At 46.6% G+C, this 24,155-nt stretch overlaps 2 protein-coding genes across 7 annotated transcripts in view; one reads left to right on the top strand and one right to left on the bottom strand.

Annotated features, from left to right (window-relative positions):
• The window catches only part of TMEM59 (transmembrane protein 59), a 28,140-nt gene extending 23,054 nt beyond the window's left edge, over positions 1-5,086 (bottom strand). For both annotated transcript variants that reach the window (XM_008265217.4, XM_002715081.5), the window contains exon 1: positions 4,703-5,086. In XM_008265217.4, the coding sequence (XP_008263439.3) occupies positions 4,703-5,086 (384 nt within the window). The remainder of the gene's footprint in view (positions 1-4,702) is intronic.
• The window catches only part of TCEANC2 (transcription elongation factor A N-terminal and central domain containing 2), a 75,489-nt gene continuing 55,641 nt past the window's right edge, over positions 4,308-24,155 (top strand). For 3 of the 5 annotated variants that reach the window (XR_011390696.1, XR_007924063.2, XM_070078464.1), the window contains exons 1-2: positions 4,308-4,534; positions 5,935-6,078. Coding sequence is in view for 3 of the 5 variants with exons in the window: in XM_070078464.1 (XP_069934565.1) it covers positions 4,394-4,534; positions 5,935-6,078 (285 nt within the window). In the remaining 2 variants the exon portion in view is untranslated. Of the gene's footprint in view, positions 4,535-5,242; positions 5,379-5,934; positions 6,079-24,155 lie in introns of those variants that run through there. The other 2 variants (XM_051857743.2, XM_002715968.5) reach the window with 2 other exon arrangements.

Here is a 24,155-nt window from a genome sequence, read left to right as displayed (position 1 = left end):
CTTTTAACATTACTACACCACTGGGCACAGGGTAGATAATCAATAGCTCTCAAGAATCATCCTTATTTTAAATACTTCATGTTCTATATTATCACTCCAAGTCCAGTAAATATTTCATATGATGGGTCAGGTGATATAAATGCATCCTCTGGGACAGGCATGGTGGCACAGTTAAGAGATCACTTGCAATGACTGCATTCCACTTAGAGTGCCAGTTTGAGTGTTGGCTGCTTTTATTCCAATCCAGCTTCCTGTTAATGCACATGAGAAATCAGCGTATGATGGCCCATGCACTTGGGTCCCTGCCACCCACATGGGAGACTCAAGAGTTCCAGGCTCCTGGCTTCAGTCTGTTCTAGCCCTGGCTGTTGCAGGCATTTGGAGAGTGATGGAAGATCTCTCACTCTTTCAAATAAATAAATAAAATATTTTAAACATTTATTTCCTTTGCTTTAAGGCACAAGGAAATGATGCTCCCCACCATACTGAATATCAGCTAAGTAAAGAGATTGTCCATCAATGATAACATCTATAGCTTTTATATCCATTTTTTGCAGGTAAATATTGAAGCAAAGTTTAATGAGGAAAAGTATATCCGATAGACCAGGCAGGCATCTCAGGAGAGAACTGAGAGCCTAAATACATTTCCTTTTTTTTGTTAAGATTTATTTTTATTTATTTGAAAGGCAGAGTTACAGAGAGAGATAGAGAGAGAAAGAGATCTTCCATCAACTAGTTCACTCCCCAAATGGTCACAAGTGGGCTGGGTTGAAGCCAGGAGCTTCTTCCAGGTCTCCCATGTGGGTGCAGGGGACCAAGCAAGTATTTGGGCCATCCCGTGCTGCTTTCCCAGGCACACTGGCAGGGAGCTGGATGGGAAGTGGAGCATCCAGAACTCCAACCAGCACTCATATGGGATGTTCGCATTGCAGGAGGGGGCTTAACTGCTGCGCCACAACACCAAACCCTATATGCATTTTCTTATCATGAGCTAAGTCAAGCTAATTATTCTCTAATTATTCATGGTAGTAATACTATACACACCAAACTGGTTTTATAACATGTGACAGAAGAAATAATTATCTGTGGCTGTGTGTTAGGCACTGTGCTAAGACTGTCACGTATTATCTTTAATCCTCACACTAGCTCTGCAAGGTATGAAGTTTCTTCTCCCCCACATGTGACAAAAAGAAGTTATAAGGGTCAGCACTGTGGCACAAGGTATATGCCAGTATCCCATATGAGCACTGGTTCAAGTCCCAGCTGCTCCACTTTCAAGCAAGCCCCCTCTAATGTTCCTGGGAAAACAGAAGATGGCTGGAGTACTTGGACCCCTGTGCCCCATGTGGGAGACCAGATGGAGTTCCAAGCTCCTGACCCAGCCCTGGCCATTGTGGCTATTTGAGGAGGGAACCAGCAGATGGAAGATCTCTCTAACTCTGCCTTTCAAATAAGTAAATCTTTACAGTAACAACAAAAAAGTTATGAGAATTGATCATCAAGGATACACAGGAAGAGTGTAGCTAGAAATGGAACCTAGGTTTGTAAGGTTCCAGAACCCACACTGTTAAAAAATTAGGTTGGGGGCTGGTGCTGTGGTGCAGTGGGTTAAAGCCCTGGCCTGAAGCGCCGACATCCCATATGGGCGCCGGTTCAAGTCCTGGCTGCTCCACTTCCCATCCAGCTCTCTGCTATGGCCTGGGAAAGCAGTGGAAGATGGCCCAAGTCCTTGGGCCCCTGCACCCACATGGGAGACCCAGAAGAGGCTCCTGGCTTTGGATTGGCATAGCTCCAGCTGTTGCGGCCAATTGGGGAGTGAACCAGTGGATGGAAGACCTCTCTCTCTGTCTCTAGCTCTCTCTGTAACTCTGTCTTTCAAATAAATAAAAAAATAAATCTTTAAAAAAAAATTAGGTTGGCTCTAATTAGCTTTGTTATTAACACAACATGTCAGTTGTATTAGAACCTAGGCAAATTGTGCAATTATATTTTTGAGCACAGTTAAAAGATAAAAGATAATTTAAAAGTAACTACTTACAAACAGGAAAAGTATTCTACTTTCTTGCAATGCAATATTAATTCTGAAAAAGAGTCATTAAAATGAGATTTCTATCTGGCAATTACAAATATCAAACCAAGAGAGGCAATATGGACTTGTAAATTAATCTAATTTCTTATAATATACATTGCATTTTCCTAGCTGCAAAGCACAATAATTCAAAGACAGGCCCAACAGAAATCGTGAAACAAAAATATTTTGATGCAACTTAATTAACATGAGGCAGCACTGGTGTATTACATTTTAGGACTGAATTCCTACCCTACCACTTATTCTCGGTTACGTGATCTTGGGCAAGTCTCTTAACCTTTTGGAGCCTCAATTTACTTAATTGTAAAACTCATTTTGCAGGGCTGTCTTGAGAATTAGAGATAATGACATGATAAACTCCCCTCCCCTGCTTTATATTTGGCAAACAGATTTAAGTAGAGAGTAAGTTTTAAGACCAGACATACAGGGGGTCAGAGGATTTGGAGTTCCTGTCAAGAACAGCTGGGAGGCTGGCGGCGTGGGTAAAGGCCACTGCCTGCAGCGCCGGCATCCCATAAGGGCACCAGTTCGAGTCCCAGCTGTGCCACTTCCAATCCCGCTCTCTGCTATAGCCTGGGAAAGCAGTAGAAGATGGCCCAAGAGGTTGGGCCCTGAATCTGTATGGGAGACCCTGAAGAAGCTCTTGGCTCCAGATAGGCCCACCTCCAGCCATTGCGGCCATTTGGGGAGTGAACCAGCAGATGAAAGACCTCTCTGTCTCTGCCTTTCTTTCAAATAAATAAATGTTAAAAAAAAATAGCTGGAATGAGTAAGTAAAAAATTATTTATAGGTATCACACCAATTGTTAGAAAGTAACAGATATCAGGGGTCGGTGCTGGTGGCACAGTAGGTTAAGCCTCTGCCTGTGGCACTGGCATCCCATGTGGGCACTGATTTCGTGTCCTGGCTGCTCCACTTTGATCCTGCTCTCTGTTTATGGCCTGGGGAAGTAGTGGAGGATGGCCCATAGTGCTTGGATCTCTGCACCCACATGGGAGACCTTCTGGGTCCAGAACCAGAAGCTCCTGGTTCCTGGCTTTGGATCAGCGTAGCTCCATCTGGTGTGGCCAATTGGGGAGTGAACCGCGGATGGACTGCTCTGTGTCCCCGGATGGACTGCTCTATGTCTTCCTCTCTCTGTAACTCTGCCTCTCAAATAAATAAATCTTTTTTTTCCCAAAAAGAAAACAACAGATATTATAAAAAGTATCAAAAGATTCCAGGAATGTATAGCCTTTCAAATAATTTCGTTGTTCTCCCAGCATTCTGGTTCATATTACAAATTTGCTAGGAAAAACATCTTAAAAAAGGAAACACGTTAGAACAATACAAAATAAAGTCTCAGCCCAATTCTAGATCAAATCAATATTAATAAGTTTCCTCATACAATCCTCTTAATGATGTTAAGTTTATCAAAGAAAGGGGCAATATTCAATCTGGAAGTTACAACTTCTTATTTTGATTGACATAATGATTTAGGATAATCCCCCCACTCTTTTTCCTTGAAGGTAGATATAAGCCTCAGGCAATGAGAAAACTGGCAATAAGTACAGCACGGGAAGTGACAGCACTGAGCACTTTTCATTTGGAGGACCTGAAAGCACTTGCCACCACGCAACATCCTCAACTTCACTTTGTAGTTTGAGGGCAGAGAGGCCAGCCACAATGGGTAAGCAAACAACTTACAGAAGACGAAGGCACAAGGAGGAAAAAACCCAGCAACACCCGCAAAAGCTTTTATAACCCACAGCGTGCATGTGTATATGTGTGTGTGTGTGTGTGTGTGTGAGAGAGAGAGAGAGAGAGAGAGAGAGAGGAGGAGAAAAAAAAAACAAAACCAAGAACACCAGCAAAAGCTTTTATAACCCACAGAGAGAGAGTGTGTGTGTGTGTGTGTGTGTGTGTCAGGGACAAGAAGAAAAAAACCCAGCAACATCAGCAGAAGCTTTTATAACCCGTAGGGTGTGTGCACCCAAATTATATATGGCGAAGGTGTGGGGAGAGACACCAAGCAATTTAAAATCTTGAGTAAACACTGTTCTTAAGAAGCTGAAAGAGCGCCTGGAGGAGGGGGAGTGGAATTGTAAGAGGCAGCAGCCCGGGCCGGGGGCGACCCCGTCACCCCCTCTCCGAGCTGGGAAGCCCTAGGAAGGCGGCCTCCCGTCGGCCTCCAGGGGTTCCCCGCCAGCCGCACAGAGCGCCAAGTTTCTGCGTCCCCCCGGGCGCGGCGTCTCCCGCACACAGCAAGTGCACAACGGGAGAGCCCTACGACGCGCCGCTGAGCCCGGGGGCGGCTACGTGGAATGCCTCCCCCGGCCTGGCGCAGCAACGCAGCGGCTACGCGCCTGCCTCCCGCCCGCGAGGACCCGGCGGGCTCCCACGCGAACGCGACCCGGTCTGTCCCATCTTTGTGTCCCCCCAGCCTGGTGCAGCACAAACTTCCGGTGATTCCGGCAGGGACGGGGTGCAGGCAGGCTTAGGGAGGGAGGCAGAAGCCACCCCGGCGGGAGGCAGCGGTTATAACAGGGGCGCGCTCAACCGCCAGAGTCCCAGAGCCCACGCAGGGGTGGGGGAGCCAGGAAGGGTCGTAGCCCGGTTCGGACCGGCCCTACCTTGGGGTAGGTGTGCAGTGGGTAGGTCAACTGACAGGCCCGGTGGCAAGACGCCGTGTCGCCCAAAACCGAGTCAAACGCCTCAGCCGAAGCGGTGCCCGAGCCCCCGGCCAGGGCCATCGTGAGCAGCAGCAGCGACGGGAGCCCCCGTTGGGCCCTGACCCAGAGGGTCCCCTTCGGCGCCGCCATTTTGTCCCCCTCTGTCACGGCAGCTCGGCTTGTTGCTGTTTTCTTTTCAGGGTTTCCTCCTCCTTCCGGGGCCGGCCCCCTTCCCCGCCCCGCCGCCCGCTGCTTCCGCTTCCGCCTCCGCCGGAGCCGCAGCCTCTTGCTCCCCCTCGGTGTCCACGAACTCGTAGGCAGGAGTGCGGAGGCGGCGACAACCATCGCGAGTGTTAGCGCGGCCGGCGCGCCTTCTGGGGCAGGCTGGGGCGGGTAGTTCTCGGCGGCGGCGCGCGCTCTCGGGAAACCACGGCCGCGCGCTCCCTTCGCAGTGCATGCCGGGGCGGGAGCCGGCGGGGTCCCCGAGCGCGCCGTCCCGGGAGCCGCTTCTGTGGACCCGTGGTCGGGGCGAGGGGCATCGGTTCGGTTCCAGCGTTCGGACCCAGCCTTGGGGGCCCAGAGGGTGCGCTCTGAGGAGGCCCTGCTGCTGTTGCTGCTGCAAAGGCTGTTCTCCCTGGTGGGTCTCCTGTCACACCCGTGTCGGGTGCCCGTTTGGTCTCGCTCGAGGGTCCAGAGCGTGACCGTCGTGGTTAGCGTCCTGGGAGCGCCGGGCAGGTGCTCCTGGGGATGGTCCCTGCTGAGGAGCGGTAGTCTTTAGTGCTGGTTGTCAAGGCAATCCTTGGGCCCGCGGCTGTGATGGGCGGTGGTGAGGCGGGCTTCGCTGAGCCCAGTGGATCCCTAACCGGCCCAGTCCTGGTCGGAAGAGGGTTTCGAAGTCTGCAGGCTGAGCGCCCGGCGCGATGTCGGACCGCCCTCCATGGTGTGCACCCCTGGAAGCCAGGAACTCCCCCCCCCCCCCCCAGCTCAGGAAGTAGACCGATCACTGTGCCCAGGTTGATTTCTCGGCACGAGCTTGCTTTTCCAGGAGCAGCCTTCCTGGCAGTCCCACCCAAGGGCTCCCGTAATCCAGAAGTGCTCCCCAAGACCCCAGCCGTGTCGCTCTGGGGAACACACATCCCAGCAGTCTCGGGGAAGCTTTAGCATCTCTCTCTCTCTCTCTCTCTCTCTCGCAGAACACGCTGCAAGCACGTGAAGGTAGTGGAAGTCCCCTGGCCATGGATAAATTCGTCATTCGAACGCCCAGAGTCCAGAGTAGCCCTCGGAAGAAAGATGCTGGAAGGAAGACTTACAGGCAGGCCACGATTGAATCTCTGAAGGTGAGAGGGGTGTGGGACTGTGTAGCAGGGAGGCTTCGAGGGGTTCTCTTATGGACTGTTTCAAGCTGTAACCACTCCCCAGAGTGTACCAGCCCGCTCTGTAGTTTCCCTCCAACCCCATACAGACTTCCGGGTATCACTTCCTGTGCCTCTTAAGGCTCTTCTAATTGCTGGACTTGATGCTATGCTCGCCAGCTGGTAGGACAAGCTCCCTTAGTTATTTTGAAAAATTCTCTTTTCTGTTAGGAATGTTAGAGTACCTACCAAATAGGATTCTCTATGCCCTATAGAAGCTCAGTCAGGCGTGAGAGGGGGTGCCCAACCACACTCATCTTACTGGTGAGGATGGATCACATGGCCTCCACAGCCACAGCTGAGACTGGGAAAGAGACTTAATGGATCCTTGCCTACCTCAAATTCAATTCTGATTTGTGTTAGCAAGGAAGAAACAAAGAATACATTCAATAAGTCAATGAAGGTAGGTACTGATAAGTGGTCATTATTTTTAAAACAAGCAGAGCTTATCATTAGTTCATTATGTCATCTTGAACCTCTCTGCCTACATTTCTGACTTTTTCTTTTCAATTTCCTTTATTGGTTCCTCTTTTTCCATTAGATTCTGAATGTTTATGTCCCCAGAGCTGTGTATTGCTTTTATGTTTGGTCAGAGTGACCTCACCCATTTCAAGGCTTTCTATGCTGATGACTTTTTTTTTTTCTTTTTTGACAGGCAGAGTGGACAGTGAGAGAGAGAGACAGAGAGAAAGGTCTTCCTTTACCGTTGGTTCACCCTCCAATGGCCGCAGCGGCCGGTGCGCTGCGGCCGGCGCACCGCGCTGATCCGATGGCAGGAGCCAGGTACTTATCCTGGTCTCCCATGGGGTACAGGGCCCAAGTACTTGGGCCATCTTCCACTGCCTTCCTGGGCCACAACAGAGAGCTGGCCTGGAAGAGGGGCAACCGGGACAGAATCCGGCGCCCCGGCCGGGACTAGAACCCGGTGTGCCGGTGCCGCAAGGCGGAGGATTAGCCTAGTGAGCTGTGGCGTCGGCCGTCTGATGACTTTCACATCTGCATCTCCAGCCTAAATCTCTGTAAAGAGAAGGTGGGGATCTTGGACTAGAGAAGATGGGCTGTGATAACAAGGCAGTGTGATGGCCCACAAGCCTGCCAGAACCACACTGGAAAGCAGTAAAGAAGGCATATGGCCAGCGCTGTGGCTCACTAGGTTAATCCTCTGCCTAGCAGCGCCGGCACCCCAGGTTCTAGCCCCAGTCAGGGCGCTGGATTCTGTCCCAGTTGCTCCTCTTCCAGTCCAGCTCTCTGCTGTGGCCAGGGAGTGCAGTGGAGGATGGCCCAGGTCCTTGGGCCCTCCATCCGCATGGGAGACCAGGAGGAAGCACGTGGCTTCTGGCTTTGGATCAGTGCAGCGTGCCAGCTGCAGCATGCTGGCTGTAGCGGCCACTTGGGGGTGAACCAACGGAAAAAGGAAGAGCTTTCTCTCTGTCTCTCTCTCTCACTGTGTAACTCTGCCTGTCAAAAAAAAAAAAAAAAAAAAAGGCATATGGACAAAAGCCCTGAGTAAAAGGCCCTTCTGTGCAGGAGGGTGCTAAGTCATTGCCTTCTCTGGGATGTCAGTTCCCTCATCTATGTGATGTGGAGTTTAAAGTTTTTCTTCAAAGGGTGCAGTTGTGGTTTGGGGCAAGATACAGGGGAGCTTCAAAAACTCCTGGAAAAGTATTAAAAGATAAACTTATTGATTTTTAAATCCATGCATAGTTTTCGTAACTAGTGTTTTCTGTGAACTTTTTGAAAACTCTGCACTTTTTTTTTAGTTTTTTTTTTTTTTTTTTTTTTTGAAAGATAGTTACAGAGAGAAGGAGCAGGGAAGGGAGGGAGAGATCTTAAATCTGCTGGTTTACTCTCCAGATGGCCACAGTGGCCAAGGCTGTTCCAGACCAAAGCCAGGAGCCTAAACACTTGTGCCATTTTCTGCTACCTTACCATATGCATTAGGAGGGAACTGGATCAGAAGCAGAGCACCTGGGACTTAAACCAAACCTGTGCTCTGATATGGGATGCAGGGTCACAGGCAGTGTCTTAACCCACTTTACAATGCCTGGCCCTTGCAGTTTTCACATTTGGAGCTGTCCTCTACTTCCAGGATGCTTAGCATCCCTGGGCTGTCAGGCACTAAATGTCGGTAGCACCTCCCATTATGACAACCAAAAATGCTCTTGTGTATTTCCAAGCAGCTCTTGGTTGACACCTAGTAAGTGCAGATGTTCTTTAAAGTCTCCTAGTCTTACAGTTCTGTGACTTCATGGGACACATTCATTTTTCTCAACAGCATCTTCTTTATCGGCATATTCATAGATATAGTAGACAGCGATTCTCAAGGAGACATTGTGATATCAGACTCTGTGGAGGACAGTGGAGGGGGATAATAATTAGATTACACATACACATATACCTATGAACACCCAGATTCTAATATACAAGTGTATTAGCTTTTCATTGCATTACTTATTTTTAGTTTCATTAATTTCTTTTAATTTTTACTTATTTATTTTCATTTGTTTGAAACGCAGACAGAATCAGAGAGAGATCTTCTGTCTGCTGGTTCATTCCCCAGATGCCTGAGGCTGGACCAGGCCGAAGCCAGGAACTCTATACAGGTTTCCACATGAGTGGCAGGAACCCAAGTACTTGAACCAGCAGTCACCCGCTCCCTCACAGGGTACACAGTAGCAGGAAGCTGGAATTGGAAATGGAGTTGGGACGCAAATCTAGACACTCCAATAACTTTTTTTTTTTTTTTTTTGACAGGCAGAGTGGACAGTGAGAGAGAGACAGAGAGAAAGGTCTTCCTTTTGCCGTTGGTTCACCCTCCAATGGCCGCCACGGCTGGTGCGCTGCGGCCGGCGCACCGCGCTGATCCGAAGGCGGGAGCCAGGTGCTTCTCCTGGTCTCCCATGGGGTGCAGGGCCCAAGCACTTGGGCCATCCTCCACTGCACTCCCTGGCCACAGCAGAGAGCTGGCCTGGAAGAGGGGCAACCGGGAAAGAATCCGGCGCCCTGACTGGGCCTAGAACCCGGTGTGCCGGCGCCGCTAGGTAGAGAATTAGCCTATTGAGCCGCGGCGCCGGCCCCAATAACTTTTTATTATTTTTTAACTAAATACTTGAGAGGGATTTCTTAGGAAATAAGGAGTTTTATTTTGGTTTACAATTTTGGAGATTCACAGTCTAAGACATGGCAATGCATTAGCCTGGTGTCTAATGAGGGCAATGGATGGTATACACATATGGAGGGAAGATCATGTGATGAGCCAGAAAGCAGAGAGTCACAAGGAACACACTCTTCATCTACCCTCTGTGTGGTGTCTTCATAAAGCCATTGTGATTCCATAATGGGGCTCTACCTCAGCAACGTAACTCAGTCACTTCCCAAAGGGCCCACCTTCAGACACCATAACAGGATCAGTCCTCCACCCTAATCCATTAACCATTAACATTAATTCATTAACTGTTAACAAAAGACTTTAAGGCTTAAAGGTCTACATGAGTTTGGGGAACCAAATTCTGCTTAAATAATTAACAGTGAAGGTACTTCCAAAAGTTCATGGAAAATGTGTATTATGAAAAAACTGGATGGGTTCCAAATTTTTTTGCATCAAAATAAACATGTCTCTTAATTCAAGTTTTCCACACTTTCTGAATTACTCTTGTGCTTCCACCTACCCTTCCTCCCTTTTGAGTCCCCACTTGTGCCCCAGCTGGGAATCAGTTTGATGATGAAAGTTAGTGATGTGAACATTACAAAATTTGAATAAATAACAGGCATGTGGAATAGCTAACATGCCCCTTAAATGTGTTAGCTTTCTTCCAAACTTGTTCCTCTTCTCCTACTTCTGTATCTATCTACCGAGTAATTCGAACTAGGAACCATGTTTTTTTTTTTTGTTTTGTTTTGTTTTGTTTTTTAAGATGTATTTATTGGTTTCAAAAGCAGAGTGACAGACAGGAAGATGGAGTCCGAGCATGCAAGCATCCTCCCATGGACTTACTCCCCAAATGCCCTTAACATCCCGGACTGTGAGACCAAAGCCAGGAGCTAGGACCGCCATCCAGGTCATGTGGGTGACAGGAACCCAAGCACTCGGGCCGTTACCTGCTGCCTCCTAGTGCATTAGTAGGAAGCTGGATTGGAAGCCATGGAGGAAATTGATCCCAGACACTCAGATATGGGATGCAGGTATCCCAAGCGGTGGCTTAACCCACTGTGCCACAACACCCGTCTTAAGAACCATTGTTAACTCTTTTCTCTTAAATCCAGTTTTCAGTTCTGCTTCATAACGCCTCTTCTTGCCAATACTCGTGTCTTTCACTTTGATTTAAAAATCTTGTTATTTCTCAGTTGGAGCAGTTCCATACTCTGTTGACTAAGGTCGACTGCTTGAGCCATTACCCCTGCATCTCAGGGTAGGCATTACCAGGAAGCTCCAACTCAGACACAGAGTTGGAACTCAGATCCAGGCGCTCTGATGCAGGGAGTGTTCCTGACTGGCCTCTTAACTGCTAGGCCCGATCCCCACTGCAGCTGTTACTGTTTACTCACCATCGTTGTCATCCTCTCACAGTTCCACAAAGACATCGTGCTTGTTCACCTCTGCACCATAGCATACAATCTTCTGTCTGCCTGGAATACCCTCATTTCTTTTTCTATTTTTTTAAAAGGTTTATTTATTTGTTTGAGAGCCAGAGTTAACATAGAGAAGGAGAGTCAGAGAGAGAGAGAGAGAGAGAGAGGTCTTTCATCTGCTGGTTCACTCCCCAATTGGCTGCAGTGGCCAGAGCTGTGCTGATCCGAAGCTAGGAGCCAGGGGTTTCCTCTGGGTCTCCCACACAGGTGCAGGAGTCCAAAAACTTGGGATATCTTCTCTTGCTTTCCCAGGCCATTGCAAAGAGCTGGATCAGAAGTGGGGCAGCTGGGTCTCAAACCGGTGCCCATATGGGATGCCGGCACTGCAGGCGGCAGCTTTACCTGCTATGCCACAGCGCTGGCCTCACCATCTCTTTATCTTGGAGGAAACACAGTGTAATAACTCAGAACTGCCTATGTTAGAATCCTAGCCCTGCTACTTACCACCTTTGTGACATCAGGCTGGTTTATTTGACCTCTGTGTCCTCATTTATTAAATGGGAATTAATAATAATATCTGTTTATGAAGTTTGAGTATGGCTACATATGTAGAATGCTTAGAACAGAGTCTGGTACATACCAAGTCCTTGAATTTGTTTGTTCTCATTATTATTACTACTTATGAAATCCTGTTTGACTCCCATGATCTAGTTCGAGAGTCTGCTATGAGACTTTTGCTGACCGCCTGTCTCTCCCCGGGGTACAGAGCCAGTCTAATCCCTTCTCTGAGCCATGACTATAAGTTTCACATGCCTCTATCATTACACCTACTTATACAGTTGTTTTTTTTTTTTTTTGTTTTGTTTTTTTGACAGGCAGAGTGGACAGTGAGAGAGAGAGAGAGAAAGGTCTTCCTTTGCCGTTGGTTCACCCTCCAATGGCTGCCGCGGCCGGCACGCTGCGGCCAGCGCACCGCGCTGATCTGATGGCAGGAGCTAGGAGCCAGGTGCTTTTCCTGGTCTCCCATGGGGTGCAGGGCCCAAGCACCTGGGCCATCCTCCACTGCACTCCCTGGCCACAGCAGAGGGCTGGCCTGGAAGAGGGGCAACCGGGACAGAATCCGGGGCCCGACCGGGCCTAGAACCCGGTGTGCTGGCGCCGCTAGGTGGAGGATTAGCCTAGTGAGCCGCGGCGCCAGCCCAGTTGTTTCTTTAAATGCCTGTGCCCTGCTACACTCTCAGCGTCTTTAGAAACTGTATCTTTCTGATTTTGTGTTCCCAGAATGTGTCATATAGTAGGCCACAATATTTTTTCCTAAATGAGCAATTGAGCTAAAACTTTAAAAGACTCAACATGACATATGAGACATTTCTTGTGCCACCCCACCATGCCTTATCATCTCATCTCTTGTGGCTCACCATTCACACGTTTATATGAATGCATTCCAGCCATATGTCCTTTCTTGCTGTTCTTTATGTAAGATAGTCTCTTTCATGTCTCCAGGGCTTTCTTTGGCTTGATGCTGGTCCCTTTCCTGGAAAGCACTTCTCTTTCTTTTTACAGAGTGAATTCCTACTTACCTGTCAACCCACTGAAGTACCATATTCCCTTAATCCTAGATGATAAGTTTCATGTGTTCAGGGACCTTGATTATTTATCTCCGTGTCCTTGGACCTACACAGTGCCTGGCGCACAATAAGTAGTCAGTAAATCGTTGTTAATAAATGTTGAAATGCTTTCTGGGTCCTTGGAAGTGTTAATCCTTTCCCCTTCAGTACTCTCCTAACACTAGGTTCAATAGTCTGTCGTGGCACTTATTTTACTATATTGTAAGTATGTGGTTACCTGTAGTTTTTCCCAGTCCACTAAAACTCCTCAGTATCTTGCTATGTTCTAATTCTGCTCTAAGAGTTAATGCAGTGCCAGCTACATTGTATATAAAATTTATTTCATGAGTGATTGATGCTGTGGCATATAGTAGGTTAAGCTGCCACCTGCAGCACCAGCATCCCATATGGGCACTGGTTCATGTCCCAGCTGTTCCATTTCCAATCCAGTTCCCTTCTAATGGCCTGGGAAAGCAGCAGAGGATGGCCCAAGTGCTTGGGCCCCTTCGTCTGTGTGGGAGACTTGAAGAAGCTCCTGGCTCCTGGCTTTGGATCAGCTCAGCTCCAACCATTAGGGAAATTGGGAGAGTGAACCAGCAGATGGAAGACCTCTCTCTATCTCTCTCTTTCTCGCTGCGCCTCTGTAACTCTGCCTTTTTTAAAAAATATATTTTATTTATTTATTTGAGAGGCAGAGTTCAGAGGCAGACAGAGAGGCCTTTCATCGGCTGGTTCACTCCCCAAATCATCCCAATGGCTGGAGCCATGCCAATACAAAGCTAGGAGCCAGGAGTCTCCTCCAGGTCTCCCACACGGGTGCAGGGGTCCAAGGACTTGAGCCATCTTCCACTGCTTTCCCAGGCCATAACAGAGAGCTGGATCGGAAGTGGAGCAGCCAGGACTCAGACCAGCACCCATATGGGATGCCGGCACTGCAGGCAGCGGCTTTACCAACTACGCCACAGCACCAGCCTCACTGCCTTTCAATTAAATAAATAAATCTTTGAAAAATTATTTAATGAACAATATTCATCCTTATTTTGGTGTGCCCTTGCAGGGGTTTTTGATAATATACCATTCTACACATACTGCTGAATAGCTTTTTATGTCCTATATTATGCTAGATGTTATAGTAAATGCAAGAGAAATTTAAATTCAAAATATGCGCTTTCATGGAAGAAATTAATACATGATATGCAAAAACCATACATGATCTATTACAAAATTGTCATATAGACAGAGTTAAGAGCGGTGAGAGCTCAGTGTTTCAGTAGTCAGAAAAGGCTATGTGGCAAGGCACCTTGAGGAGATTGACGATCTGGCTAGGTAGACAAAAATACTGGCATATAATGATTTAATAAGTGGTATATGATATGCTGTTCTGTTTCCTTTATTCATGCACAGTACTTCCATATGTACACAGTGGCAAATTAAAAACAAGTTGGAGGGGTGGGAAGTGTGGTCTAGTGGGTAAAGCCTCTGCCTGTGACACTGGCATCCCATATGGGTACTGGTTCGCTTCCTGGCTCCTAGAGTTGGCATCCAAATTCTTGCTGATAGTCTGGGAAAGCAGCAGAAGATGGCCCAAATACTGGGGCGTCTGCTACCTACTTGGGTGTCCTGGATGAAGCTCCTGGCTTCAAGGTGGCCCAAACTTGGCTATTGTGGCCATCTGGGGAGTGTACCAGCAGATGGATGATCTCTCTATCTCTCCCTCTCTCTCTGTAACTCTGACTTTCAAATAAATAAATAAATAAATCTTAATAAAAAAAATTGGGCAGATGTTTTCCTAGCAGTTAAGACAATTGCATCCCATCTCAGAATGGCTGGGTTCAATTCCTGGCTCTGGCTCCTGGTTCTACATTCCTGCCAAGGCAGACCCACTGAATGATGATGGCTCTAAGTAATTGGTTCCTGCCACCCACATGGGAAACTGGGGTTGAGTTCTTGGCTCCTGGCTTCAGCCTGGCCTTGGGCATTTGGAGAATGAATCAGTAGATGGGAGTTCTCTTTGTTTCTCTGCCTCTCAAATAAATAGATTGATTAAATAAGCGAAAAAAACTTTTTAGATTTATTTATTTAATTGAAATTCAAGGCAGAGTTACAGAGAGAGGAGGAGAGAGAGAGATCTTTCATCCACTGGTTCACTCCCCAGATGTCCACAAAGGCCAGAGATGGGCTGGTCTGAAGCCAGATTAGTCTGAAGCCGGGAGCCAGGAACTTCCTCTGGGTCTTCTACATGGGTACAGCGGCCCAAGGATTTGGGCCATTCTTTGCTGCTTTCCAAGGCACATTAGCAGGGAGCACATTAGATGGGAAGTAGAGCAGCCAGGACCTGAACCAGTGCCCATATGAGGTGCCAGCGCCATAGGAGGTGGCTTTACCCACTACACCACAGCACTGGCCTCTAAATGAAAAAATTTTAAAACATACTTTAAAAACTATGAGTTAATTGTCAATTCTAGAGTATTAATAAGCCCACTCTCTGCCAAATAACTTATTCCCACATGCTAACGTCATGGTTTAATACCAAGAATCTGCTGAATGTTCAGGCCTCAGTTTCCCCATCAGTTTTGTCAGGAATATAAATGCCTAATCTGCAGGATCATCGTGTTGGAAGGGCTGTGCGTTGTGCCTGGCACGTAGTTTTCTCTTCTCATGTAAGAATAAAGAAACTATGTAGTCCAACTAAAGCCCAGAATGATGATGATGATGACGCTAGTAATGGTATTAATAATGGTAACTAGTAACATTTGTTGATCCCATTTCTGTGGGCCAGCCATTGTGCTAATATTTACTTATGTTAACTATTTTTAAAAAAGATTTTATTTATTTATTTGAGAGGTAGAGTTACAGACAGTAAGAGGGAGAGAGGGAGAGAGAGAGAGAGAGGTCTTCCATCTGCTGGTTCACTCCCCAAATGGCCACAGTGGCTGGAGCTGGGCTGATCTGAAGCCAGGAGCTTCATCTGGATCTCCCAGGTGGGGGCAGGGGCCCAAGGACTTGAGCCATCTTCTGCTGTTTTCCCAGGCCACAGCAAAGAGCTGGATTGGAAGAGGAGCGGCTGGGACTAGAACTGGTGCCCAAGGTGCCAAAGGTGGAAGATTAACCTACTGGGCCATAGCGCCAGCCCCTTATATTAACTCTTTAAATCCTAATAATAGCTCTGTGAAATTCATGCTTTTATCATTTGTATTTTATAGATGAGGACTCTAAAGCACAGAGAGATCAAGTATTAGTGGTTTGCCTAAGGTTTTACATATATAAATGGCAGAGCTGGGGTTTTAACTAAACAGTCTGGGTTCATAGTGTGCCCCCAAAAGGGGAACTAAACTAGAAGTTTATGAATGCCAAGCTGAATAGTTATAAAAATCTTCAAATGTTAGGACCATTGTGGTTCTTTATCAGAATTTTACAAGTGATTTTGTCATAGCCTTATCACATTGAATAAAACTAATATTCACTAGGGCTTATGTAATACATGTTTAAATGGTAAAGGTTAATTTGGTTAATTTCTTCTTGCTCCCTTAAAGGGAAATGATTTCTTCTGTTGGTTACAATAGATTTTATTTTTTTATGAAAATATCCTAGAATATGCTAATACTTTTAGGTTCAGCACTTAGAGTGCTCTATAAACCTTTATAGAATTGACTAGCCAATATGTTGTTTCCTGCTCTGACCAGTGAAATAGTTCCCATGTTATTGCTTTTGAGTAAATCATTTTCTCTAATTGGTTTTGTCAAACCTGATATTTCAGCCATCCACAACTGTAAGACCAGATGGTATATTGGAGAGCACATCTTCTTTCTGGCAAAAACCGTCCCACTATTCGTTGTAGCTTCCTTATTGATATTTTGGGTCCATTTCTCTTGTGTCCATCTGTGTCCTGAATAATTCAGGTAAGAATTTGAAATGTCTGTTTTCTGGCTTGTATTTAGAAAGATATTAGGAGACATTTCTTTCATATATATATATATACATATATATATATGGGTTTCTTTTGTTCTGGAAGGGACTATTTTTCCTATTTCTACCCTAAAACTGTACTGTCTTTTTTTTTTTTTTTTAAGGTGTATGTATTTATTTGAAAGTCAGAGTTACACAGAGAGAAGGAGAGGCAGAGAGAGAGGTCTTCCGTGCACTGGTTCACTCCCCAATTGGCCACGACGGCCAGAGCTGCACTGATCCAAAGCCAGGAACCAGGAACTTCTTCTGGGTCTCCCACACGGGTGCAGAGGCCCAAGCACTAGGGCCATCTTCCACTCCTTTCCCAGGCCATGGCAGAGAGCTGGATCGGAAGTGGAGCAGCTGGGTCTCGAACCAGCGCCCATATGGGATGCAGGCACTGCTACACCACAGCACGGCCCCAGTACTGAGTCTTGAAGGTAAAAGTTTGCTCAGTTTTACCTACTAATACCCTGGTGATAGATAAATAAATTGTTCCAGGAGTGAGTATTTGGCCTACTGGTTCAGATGCCCATGTCCCATATTGGAGTACTTGGATTTTTGTTTTGGCTTCACTCCCAATTCCAGCTGTCTGCTAATGTGCACCCTGGGAGGCAGCAGGTAATGGCTCAAATACTTGGGTGCCTTTCACCCACATTGGAGACCTGCATTGCATTCTTGGCTTCCAACTTCTAGTTTTGATTTTAGGCATCTGGGGAGTGAGCCAGCAGATGAGAGCTCTGTCTGTGTTTCTGTCTTTCAAGAAGAAAGAGGGAGAGAAAAGAAAGGAAGAAGGGAGGGAGGGAAGAAAGAAAGGAAGGAAGGAATTGCTGAGGTTCTTAAGTTATTCAGAATCTAATGGGGAAGACAACCTACTTCGTAAGTTTATACAGAAAGTATAGATGTAGTAATAGCAGTCTGTCCCAAGTCGCAACAGGATCCAAAGGGGAGTATGGTTAGATAGGAGGAAGGCAAAAAAAAAAAAAAGAAAAAAAAAAAAGCAAACACCTTCATAGAAGAAATGATGCTTCAAGAGTGTCTTAAAAAATAAATAGAGGCCGGCGCCGTGGCTCACTAGGCTAATCCTCCGCCTAACGGCGCCAGCACACCGAGTTCTAGTCCCATTCGGGGCACCGGATTCTGTCCCGGTTGCCCCTCTTCCAGGCCAGCTCTCTGCTGTGGCCCAGGAGTGCAGTGGAGGATGGCCCAAGTGCTTGGGCCCCGCACCCCATGGGAGACCAGGAGAAGCACCTGGCTCCTGGCTCCTGCCTTCAGATAGGCGTGGTGCGCCGGCTGCAGCGGCGGCCATTGGAGGGTGAACCAATGGCAAAAGGAAGACCTTTCTCTCTCTCTCTCACTGTCCACTCTGCCTCTAAAAAATAAATAAGTAAATAAATAGATAGATAGATAGATAGATAGATGTAGGGCCAGTACTGTGGCGCAGTAGGTTAATCCTCCTGCAGCAGCCAGCATTCCATATGAGCACTGGTTCTAGTCCCGGCTGCTCCTCTTCCAATCCAGCTCTCTGCTATGGTCTGGGAAAGCAGTGGAAGGCGGCTCAAGTCCTTGGGCCCCTGTACCTGCATGGGAGACCCAGAAGAAGCTCCTGGCTTCTGGCTTTGGATCAGCTCATCTCCAGCCATTGTGGCCATTTGGGGAGTGAACCAGCAGTTGGAAGAACTTTCTCTGTGTTTCCCTCCAAGTAAATGAAATTTTAAAAATAAATAAGTAAACAAATAGGTGTGTATTAGACAAAGAACATCCCAGGCAAAGGGTTTGAAGTACAGTGATTCATTTTGGATACTGCATATAGTTTGGTGTATCTGGAACAAATTAGGAGACCAGAAAGGATGTCAGCAGCCAAGTAATGGAAGACCTTTTATGCCACGCTGAAGAGTTTGAACTTCTGTAGTTACCCGTTTTGAGATGATCTGATACGGAACCCCTAACCTGATTCCAACCACGTGGAAATACTAGAGTCTCCAATACAGGGACCAGCATTGTGGCACAGCAGATTAAGCTGCTGCCTGCAACACCAGCATCCCCTATGAGTACCAGTTCAAACCCCACTGCTCCACTTCCGATACAGCTCCCTGCTAATGTGCCTGCGAAAGCAGTAGATGATGACCAAATGCTTGGGCCCCTGCCTCCCATGTGGCAGACTCTGATGGAGTTCTAGGCTCTTGACCCTGGCATGTACCAACCCAGGCTATTGGGGTCATCTTGGGGAGTGAGCAGTGGATGGAAGATATCTCTCTCTGTCTTCCTCTGCAACTCTGCCTTTCAAATAAATAAATCTTTTGTTTTTAAGGTATCCAGTAAAGAGCTGAGCTTGATTGAAAGTAAGAAGGGGAAATCCCCAGCTTCGAGGAAGAGAGAGTAAATCTCATCCTAGAGCTAAAAGTGGGAGCTAAAGCTGAACAGTTCAAGGAATGTTAAAACCATATATAATGCTTAGAAGCTGGGTTTATTTTGTATTTTTATTTTATTTGAGAGGCAGAGAAATGGACAAACCGAGAGGGCTAACATCTGGTAGTTCACTTCCAAAAGCCTGCAATGGCTAAGGCTGGGTGAGGCTGAAACCAGGTGCCTGGAACACAATCCACGTCTCCTTTGTGAGTGGCAGGAACCCAACCACTTGAGCCATGACCTGCTGCTTTCCAAGGTGTGCGTTAGCAAGAAGCTGGGGTCGGAAGAAGAGCCAGAACTGGAACTCAGGTACTCTGATATGGGATGCATCCATTTTAGTTGGCATCTTAACTGCTAGATCAAATGCCCATTTCAGGAGGGCTTTAAAAAAAAAGACGTATTTATTTGAAAGGAGAGTGACAGAGGAAGAAATGGAGAGAAGGGCTGGGCCAAGCTGAAGCCAAGAGCTAAGAACTCCATCTGGATCTCCCATATGGGTGGCATGGACCCAAAAATACTTGGGCCATCATCTGCTACTTCCCAAGGTTTGTATTAGCAGGAAGCTGGATTAGAAGCAGAGGGGGGACTTGATCTTAGGCACTCTAATATGGGATATGGGTGTCCCAAGCATTCGTTAAACCCACTGTGTCACAGTGCCTAGCCTGGGACTGGTGTTTTAAGATCAGTATGGAGATATGAGATAGAACTTGAAGCTCATGTGATATGGGGAATTGGAATTGACCTCACATATGAAGCTAGAGGCCAGAATAGGATTATGATGTTTGTGGAAAATGAGCTAAGAAACTCTGTCTACTGGCCCCAGGAAGCAGTATGAAGATTATAATCTCCAGATTTTGGATGGAAAATTAATTTATAATAAAGTAGAACCATAGACTTCTTACCATATGTAATTTAAATTCACACTATCTGTAAAGCTAAAAAAATTAACATAAAAACTGAACTAGAACCAAGAAAATTCAAAGACTTTGGCAGAGGCAAATGGGAGATTTCCCTGATAAGATTCTTCATATTGTAGAGTACACAGAACTCTCATGGGAAATATTCCCCCTTAAAGATGAATTCATGGTCAAAAATTATAAACTCTGTAAGAAAATATCTGAAGGGAAAATTTGCAAATGTTAGTAATAGAATTTCTACCCCAGCAAATAGAAATAATGAGAACAACCTGAAGAAATTTTAAGCCAAATACATTTAAAATGTTCCCTGAGATAAAGAGAGGAATAGAAATCATAAAATAAGAACAGCACACTATGAAAAGAAAACAGATTTGGAGGAAAAAAATAAAATCATTTCTGTTGAAGCAGAAATGCATTAAATAGGTTAAAGGTACACAAGCCATAGCTGAGGAGAAAACTTGGCGGGGGGAGGGCTGGCACCATGGTTGAGTAAGTTAAGTCGCCACCTGCAACACCAGCATACCATATGAATGCCAGTTAGTGCACTTGGGAAGTCGGTGGAACATGGCCCAACTACTTGGGCTCCTGCCACCCACATGAGAGACCCAGTTGGAGTCCCAGGTTCTTGGCTTTGACCTGGCCAAGTCCTAGCCATTGCAACCATTTAGAGAGTGAACCAGTAAATGGAAGATCTCTGTCTCCTCCTCTCTCTGTCACCTTGGCTTTCAAATAAACCTTAAAAAGAGAGAGAAGGCCAGCGCCGTGGCTCACTAGGCTAATCCTCCGCCTAGCGGCGCCAGCATACCGGGTTCTAGTCCTGGACGGGGCGCCGGATTCTGTCCCAGTTGCCCCTCTTCCAGGCTAGCTCTCTGCTGTGGCCCAGGAGTGCAGTGGAGGATGGCCCAAGTGCTTGGGCCCTGCACCCCATGGGAGACCAGGAAGAAGCACCTGGCTCCTGCCATAGGATTAGTGTGGTGCGCCGGCCGCAGCATGCCGGCCGCGGCGGCCATTGGAGGGTGAACCAACGGCAAAAGGAAGACCTTTCTCTCTGTCTCTCTCTCTTACTGTCCACTCTGCCTGTCAAAAAAAAAAAAAAAAAGAGAGAGAGAGAACTAGAGAACTAGTGAATTGAAAGCTAGATCCAAAAAAATTGCTTAGAAGGTATCACAGAGAGGTGAAAATACAGAAATATTAAAGAAAACATATAATAGGGATTTTAAAATTAGTAACCATATATATACAAATGGACTTAATATGCCTAAGATTCTCAGATATAGTCAGAAGCAAAATAAAGCAATATATGCTAAAGCAAAATACCCAGAAAGTTTAAAAGGATGGAAGACAATGTACAAAGGAAACTGTCATTGGTAGAACCTCATTGAAGCCATGTTTACAACAGGAAAAATAATGGCAGAAGGAAACCCCCAAATACCCATGGGGAAATAGATGTTGAAATTCTGAGACATTTGTATATAAAAATAATGGAATAATGTCCAATACTATTAAAATGGATCACAGGAATAGGGGAGGGGGCACATTGTGGCCTAGTGGGTAAAGCTGCTGCCTGCAACACCAGCAACCTATATGGGTGCCAGTTTGTGTTCCGGCTGCTCTGCTTCAGATCCAGCTTCCTGCTAATGGTCTGCAAAAAGCAGTAGAAGATGGACCAAGTGCTTGGGCCCCTGCTATCCACATGGAGACTTGGATGAAGCACCTGGTTCCTGGCTTTGGCCATCTGAGGATCATTGTGGCCATCTGAGGAATGAATCAGTATCTCTCTGTCTCTTTCTCTCTCTAAACCTGATTTTCAATAAATAAATATTAAAAAAAATACATCATTGGGGCCAGCACTGTGGCATAGTGGGTAAAGCTGACACCTGCAGTGCCGGCATCCCATATGGGTGCCGGTTCAAGTCCTGGCTGCTCCACTTCCAATCCAGCTCTCTGCTATGGCCTGGGAAAGCAGTAGGAGATGGCCCCAGTCCTTGGGTACCTGCACCCACATGGGAGACCCGGAGGAAGGTCCTGGCTCCTGGCTTTGGATCAGCGTAGCTCCATCTGGTGTGGCCAATTGGGGAGTGAACCAACAGATGGAAGACTTTCTCTTTCTTTCTCTCTCTCTCTCTCTGCCTGTCCTTCTCTCTCTCTGTAACTCTTTCAAATTAATAAATAAATCTTAAAAAAATTTAATGTCAAAAGCATGATATTTACACCTTCCTATTAAAAACATCCCCTTGGCTTCTTTTCTTTTTCATACCATTTAACACTAATAATACTATTATATATTATAATGAATAATAAAAAAGGACTTTGAATTTTGACTGTGCCCTAAAGGCAAAAACAAAGCAATAGATATTAAACAATATTCCTAAATGACATTTTTTGTCTTAAAAATTTTTGGGGCCGGCGCTGTGGCACAGCAGGTTAACACCCTGGACTGAAGCGCCGGCATCCCATATGGGCGCTGGTTCTAGTCCTGGCTGCTCCACTTCCAATACAGCTCTCTGCTATGGCCTGGGAAAGCAGTGGAAGATGGCGCAAGTCCTTGGGCCCCTGCACCCACTTGGGAGACTCGGAGGAGGCTCCTGGCTCTTAGCTTCGGATCGGCATAGCTCCAGCCGTTGTGGCCGCTTTGGGGAGTGAACCAGCGGATGGAAGACCTCTCTGTCTCTACCTCTCTCTGTAACTCTCTTTCAAATAAATAAATCTTTAAAAAAAATTATTTAGGGGCTGGCATCATCGCACAATGGGTAAAGCTGTTACCTTGATACTGGCATCTCGTATGGGTACTGGTTCGTGTCCTGGCTGTTCCACTTCTGATCCAGCTCCCTGTTAATGTGCCTGGGAAAGCAGCAGAAGATGGCCCAACTATTTGGGCCCCTGCACCCAAGTGGGAGACCCAGAAGAAGCTCCTGTCTCTGTCTCTTCCTCTCTCTAAACTCTCAAGTAAATAAATAATTATTATATTTATGTAATATATTTATATATTATAACTTTATTTGGGAGGCAGAGTTTACAGAGAGAGGGAGAGAACGAGAGACCTTGCATCTACTGGTTCACTCTCCAAACGGCTGCAACAGCTGGGGCTGGGCCAATCTGAAGCCAGGAGCCAGGAGCTTCTTCCAGGTCTCCCACATAGGTGCAGGGGCCCAAGCACCTAGGCCACCTGCCTTCCCAGGCCATTAGCAGGGAGCTGGATTGGAAGTGGAGCATCTGGGACTTGAACCAGGGCCTATATGGGATGTCAGTACCTCAGGCAGTCTTAACTTGCTGTGCCACAGTGTTGGCCCCCTAAATGAGATTCTTGATCATTTAATTATGCAGAACTTGTAACAGCAGTACAATTTCAGAGTCCTGATCCCATCGCTTTATAGAAGATTGAAATTGAAGGAATAGGAGAAAGAATTCCTTTGAATTAAGTGAGAGTGCTGATATTTTCACTTGGAGAACTTGACTTCAGTTCCTGGAGTTGATGAACACATTACACCTGTGCCTGGGAAGGTTTAAAAAAAAAAAAAAAAAAAGAGTGATTGTTTCCAAAGGGAGAAGTGGCTACATGGAGAAGGCTGTTACCCTCCCAGAATTTTTAAGGACATAGACGTGGGCAATGGTGGGAGAAAATGGTGGCCTGGGCTTGAATTAAAGTGGCTGGGTTCACAAGGATCCTTATAGAGAGAATCTGTGTGAAGTGCGTTCTCAAAAGCTGGGGTCCTCAGGGCAGACTTGCAAGCAGCTGGCTGGAAGAGGCATTGCCACATGATTCCGAGAAGGGAGCTTTCCAAGGCACGACCCTTTAAGAGAGGAAAAAAAGTTTACGTCTGCCAAGTCCCTAGAGGGCTAAAGCCTGATTTCCTATCCTCCTTTTCTAAGGCTTGAACCTAGAAGGGCCAGAAACCAAAGCAGATAAGCAGACTGGGGAGGAAGAGAAGCAAAGATGAGAAATAGGGGAATCACACCCCCCCTTTCCAGCAGTTTCTAGGCTGGAAGTAGACCCTAGTTAAAGGACGGAGACAACACTTTTTGGTTGATTTCTGTCAGACTACCATATAGAAAGCTACACAAGGGCTGGCGCTAAGACACCACTTAGGTTGCCTGCATCCCATATCGGAGTGTCTGGGTTTGAGTCCCACCTCTGCTTCCAGCTGATGTGTACCTGGGAGGCAGCAGTTGATGGCCCAAGTACCTGGATCCCTGTCACCCAAGTGGGAGACTTGGATGCTGTTCTCGGATCCTGGCTTTGGCTTGATCTAGCCCTGGCTGTTTTGGGCTTTTGAGGAATGAATCAGTGGATAGATTTCTGTCTTTTCTCTGTCTCTCCTTCAGATAAAAAAAAATCAGTCATTAAAAGAATTTTTTAAATTACATGAATCCTAGTTGTACCTCCTGTGGGATTTTTCATAATGTGAAGACACTAGTTCTAGATCAAGAAACTTTACAAGAGTCTTATAAATTCTTCCAGTCTCTTAACTGAGCCCGCCTCCTCAAGGTAGTGATCCAAGGTGAGTATCTCTTTAATGAGTATGAAAGCACCTTCAGTGTTTTGTCTCCTAGTTTA

Source organism: Oryctolagus cuniculus, chromosome 7 (genome assembly GCF_964237555.1).
Source record: "Oryctolagus cuniculus chromosome 7, mOryCun1.1, whole genome shotgun sequence".
In the NCBI taxonomy this organism is placed as follows: Eukaryota; Metazoa; Chordata; class Mammalia; order Lagomorpha; family Leporidae; genus Oryctolagus; species Oryctolagus cuniculus.
This window is presented reverse-complemented; position numbering and strand designations above follow the sequence as displayed.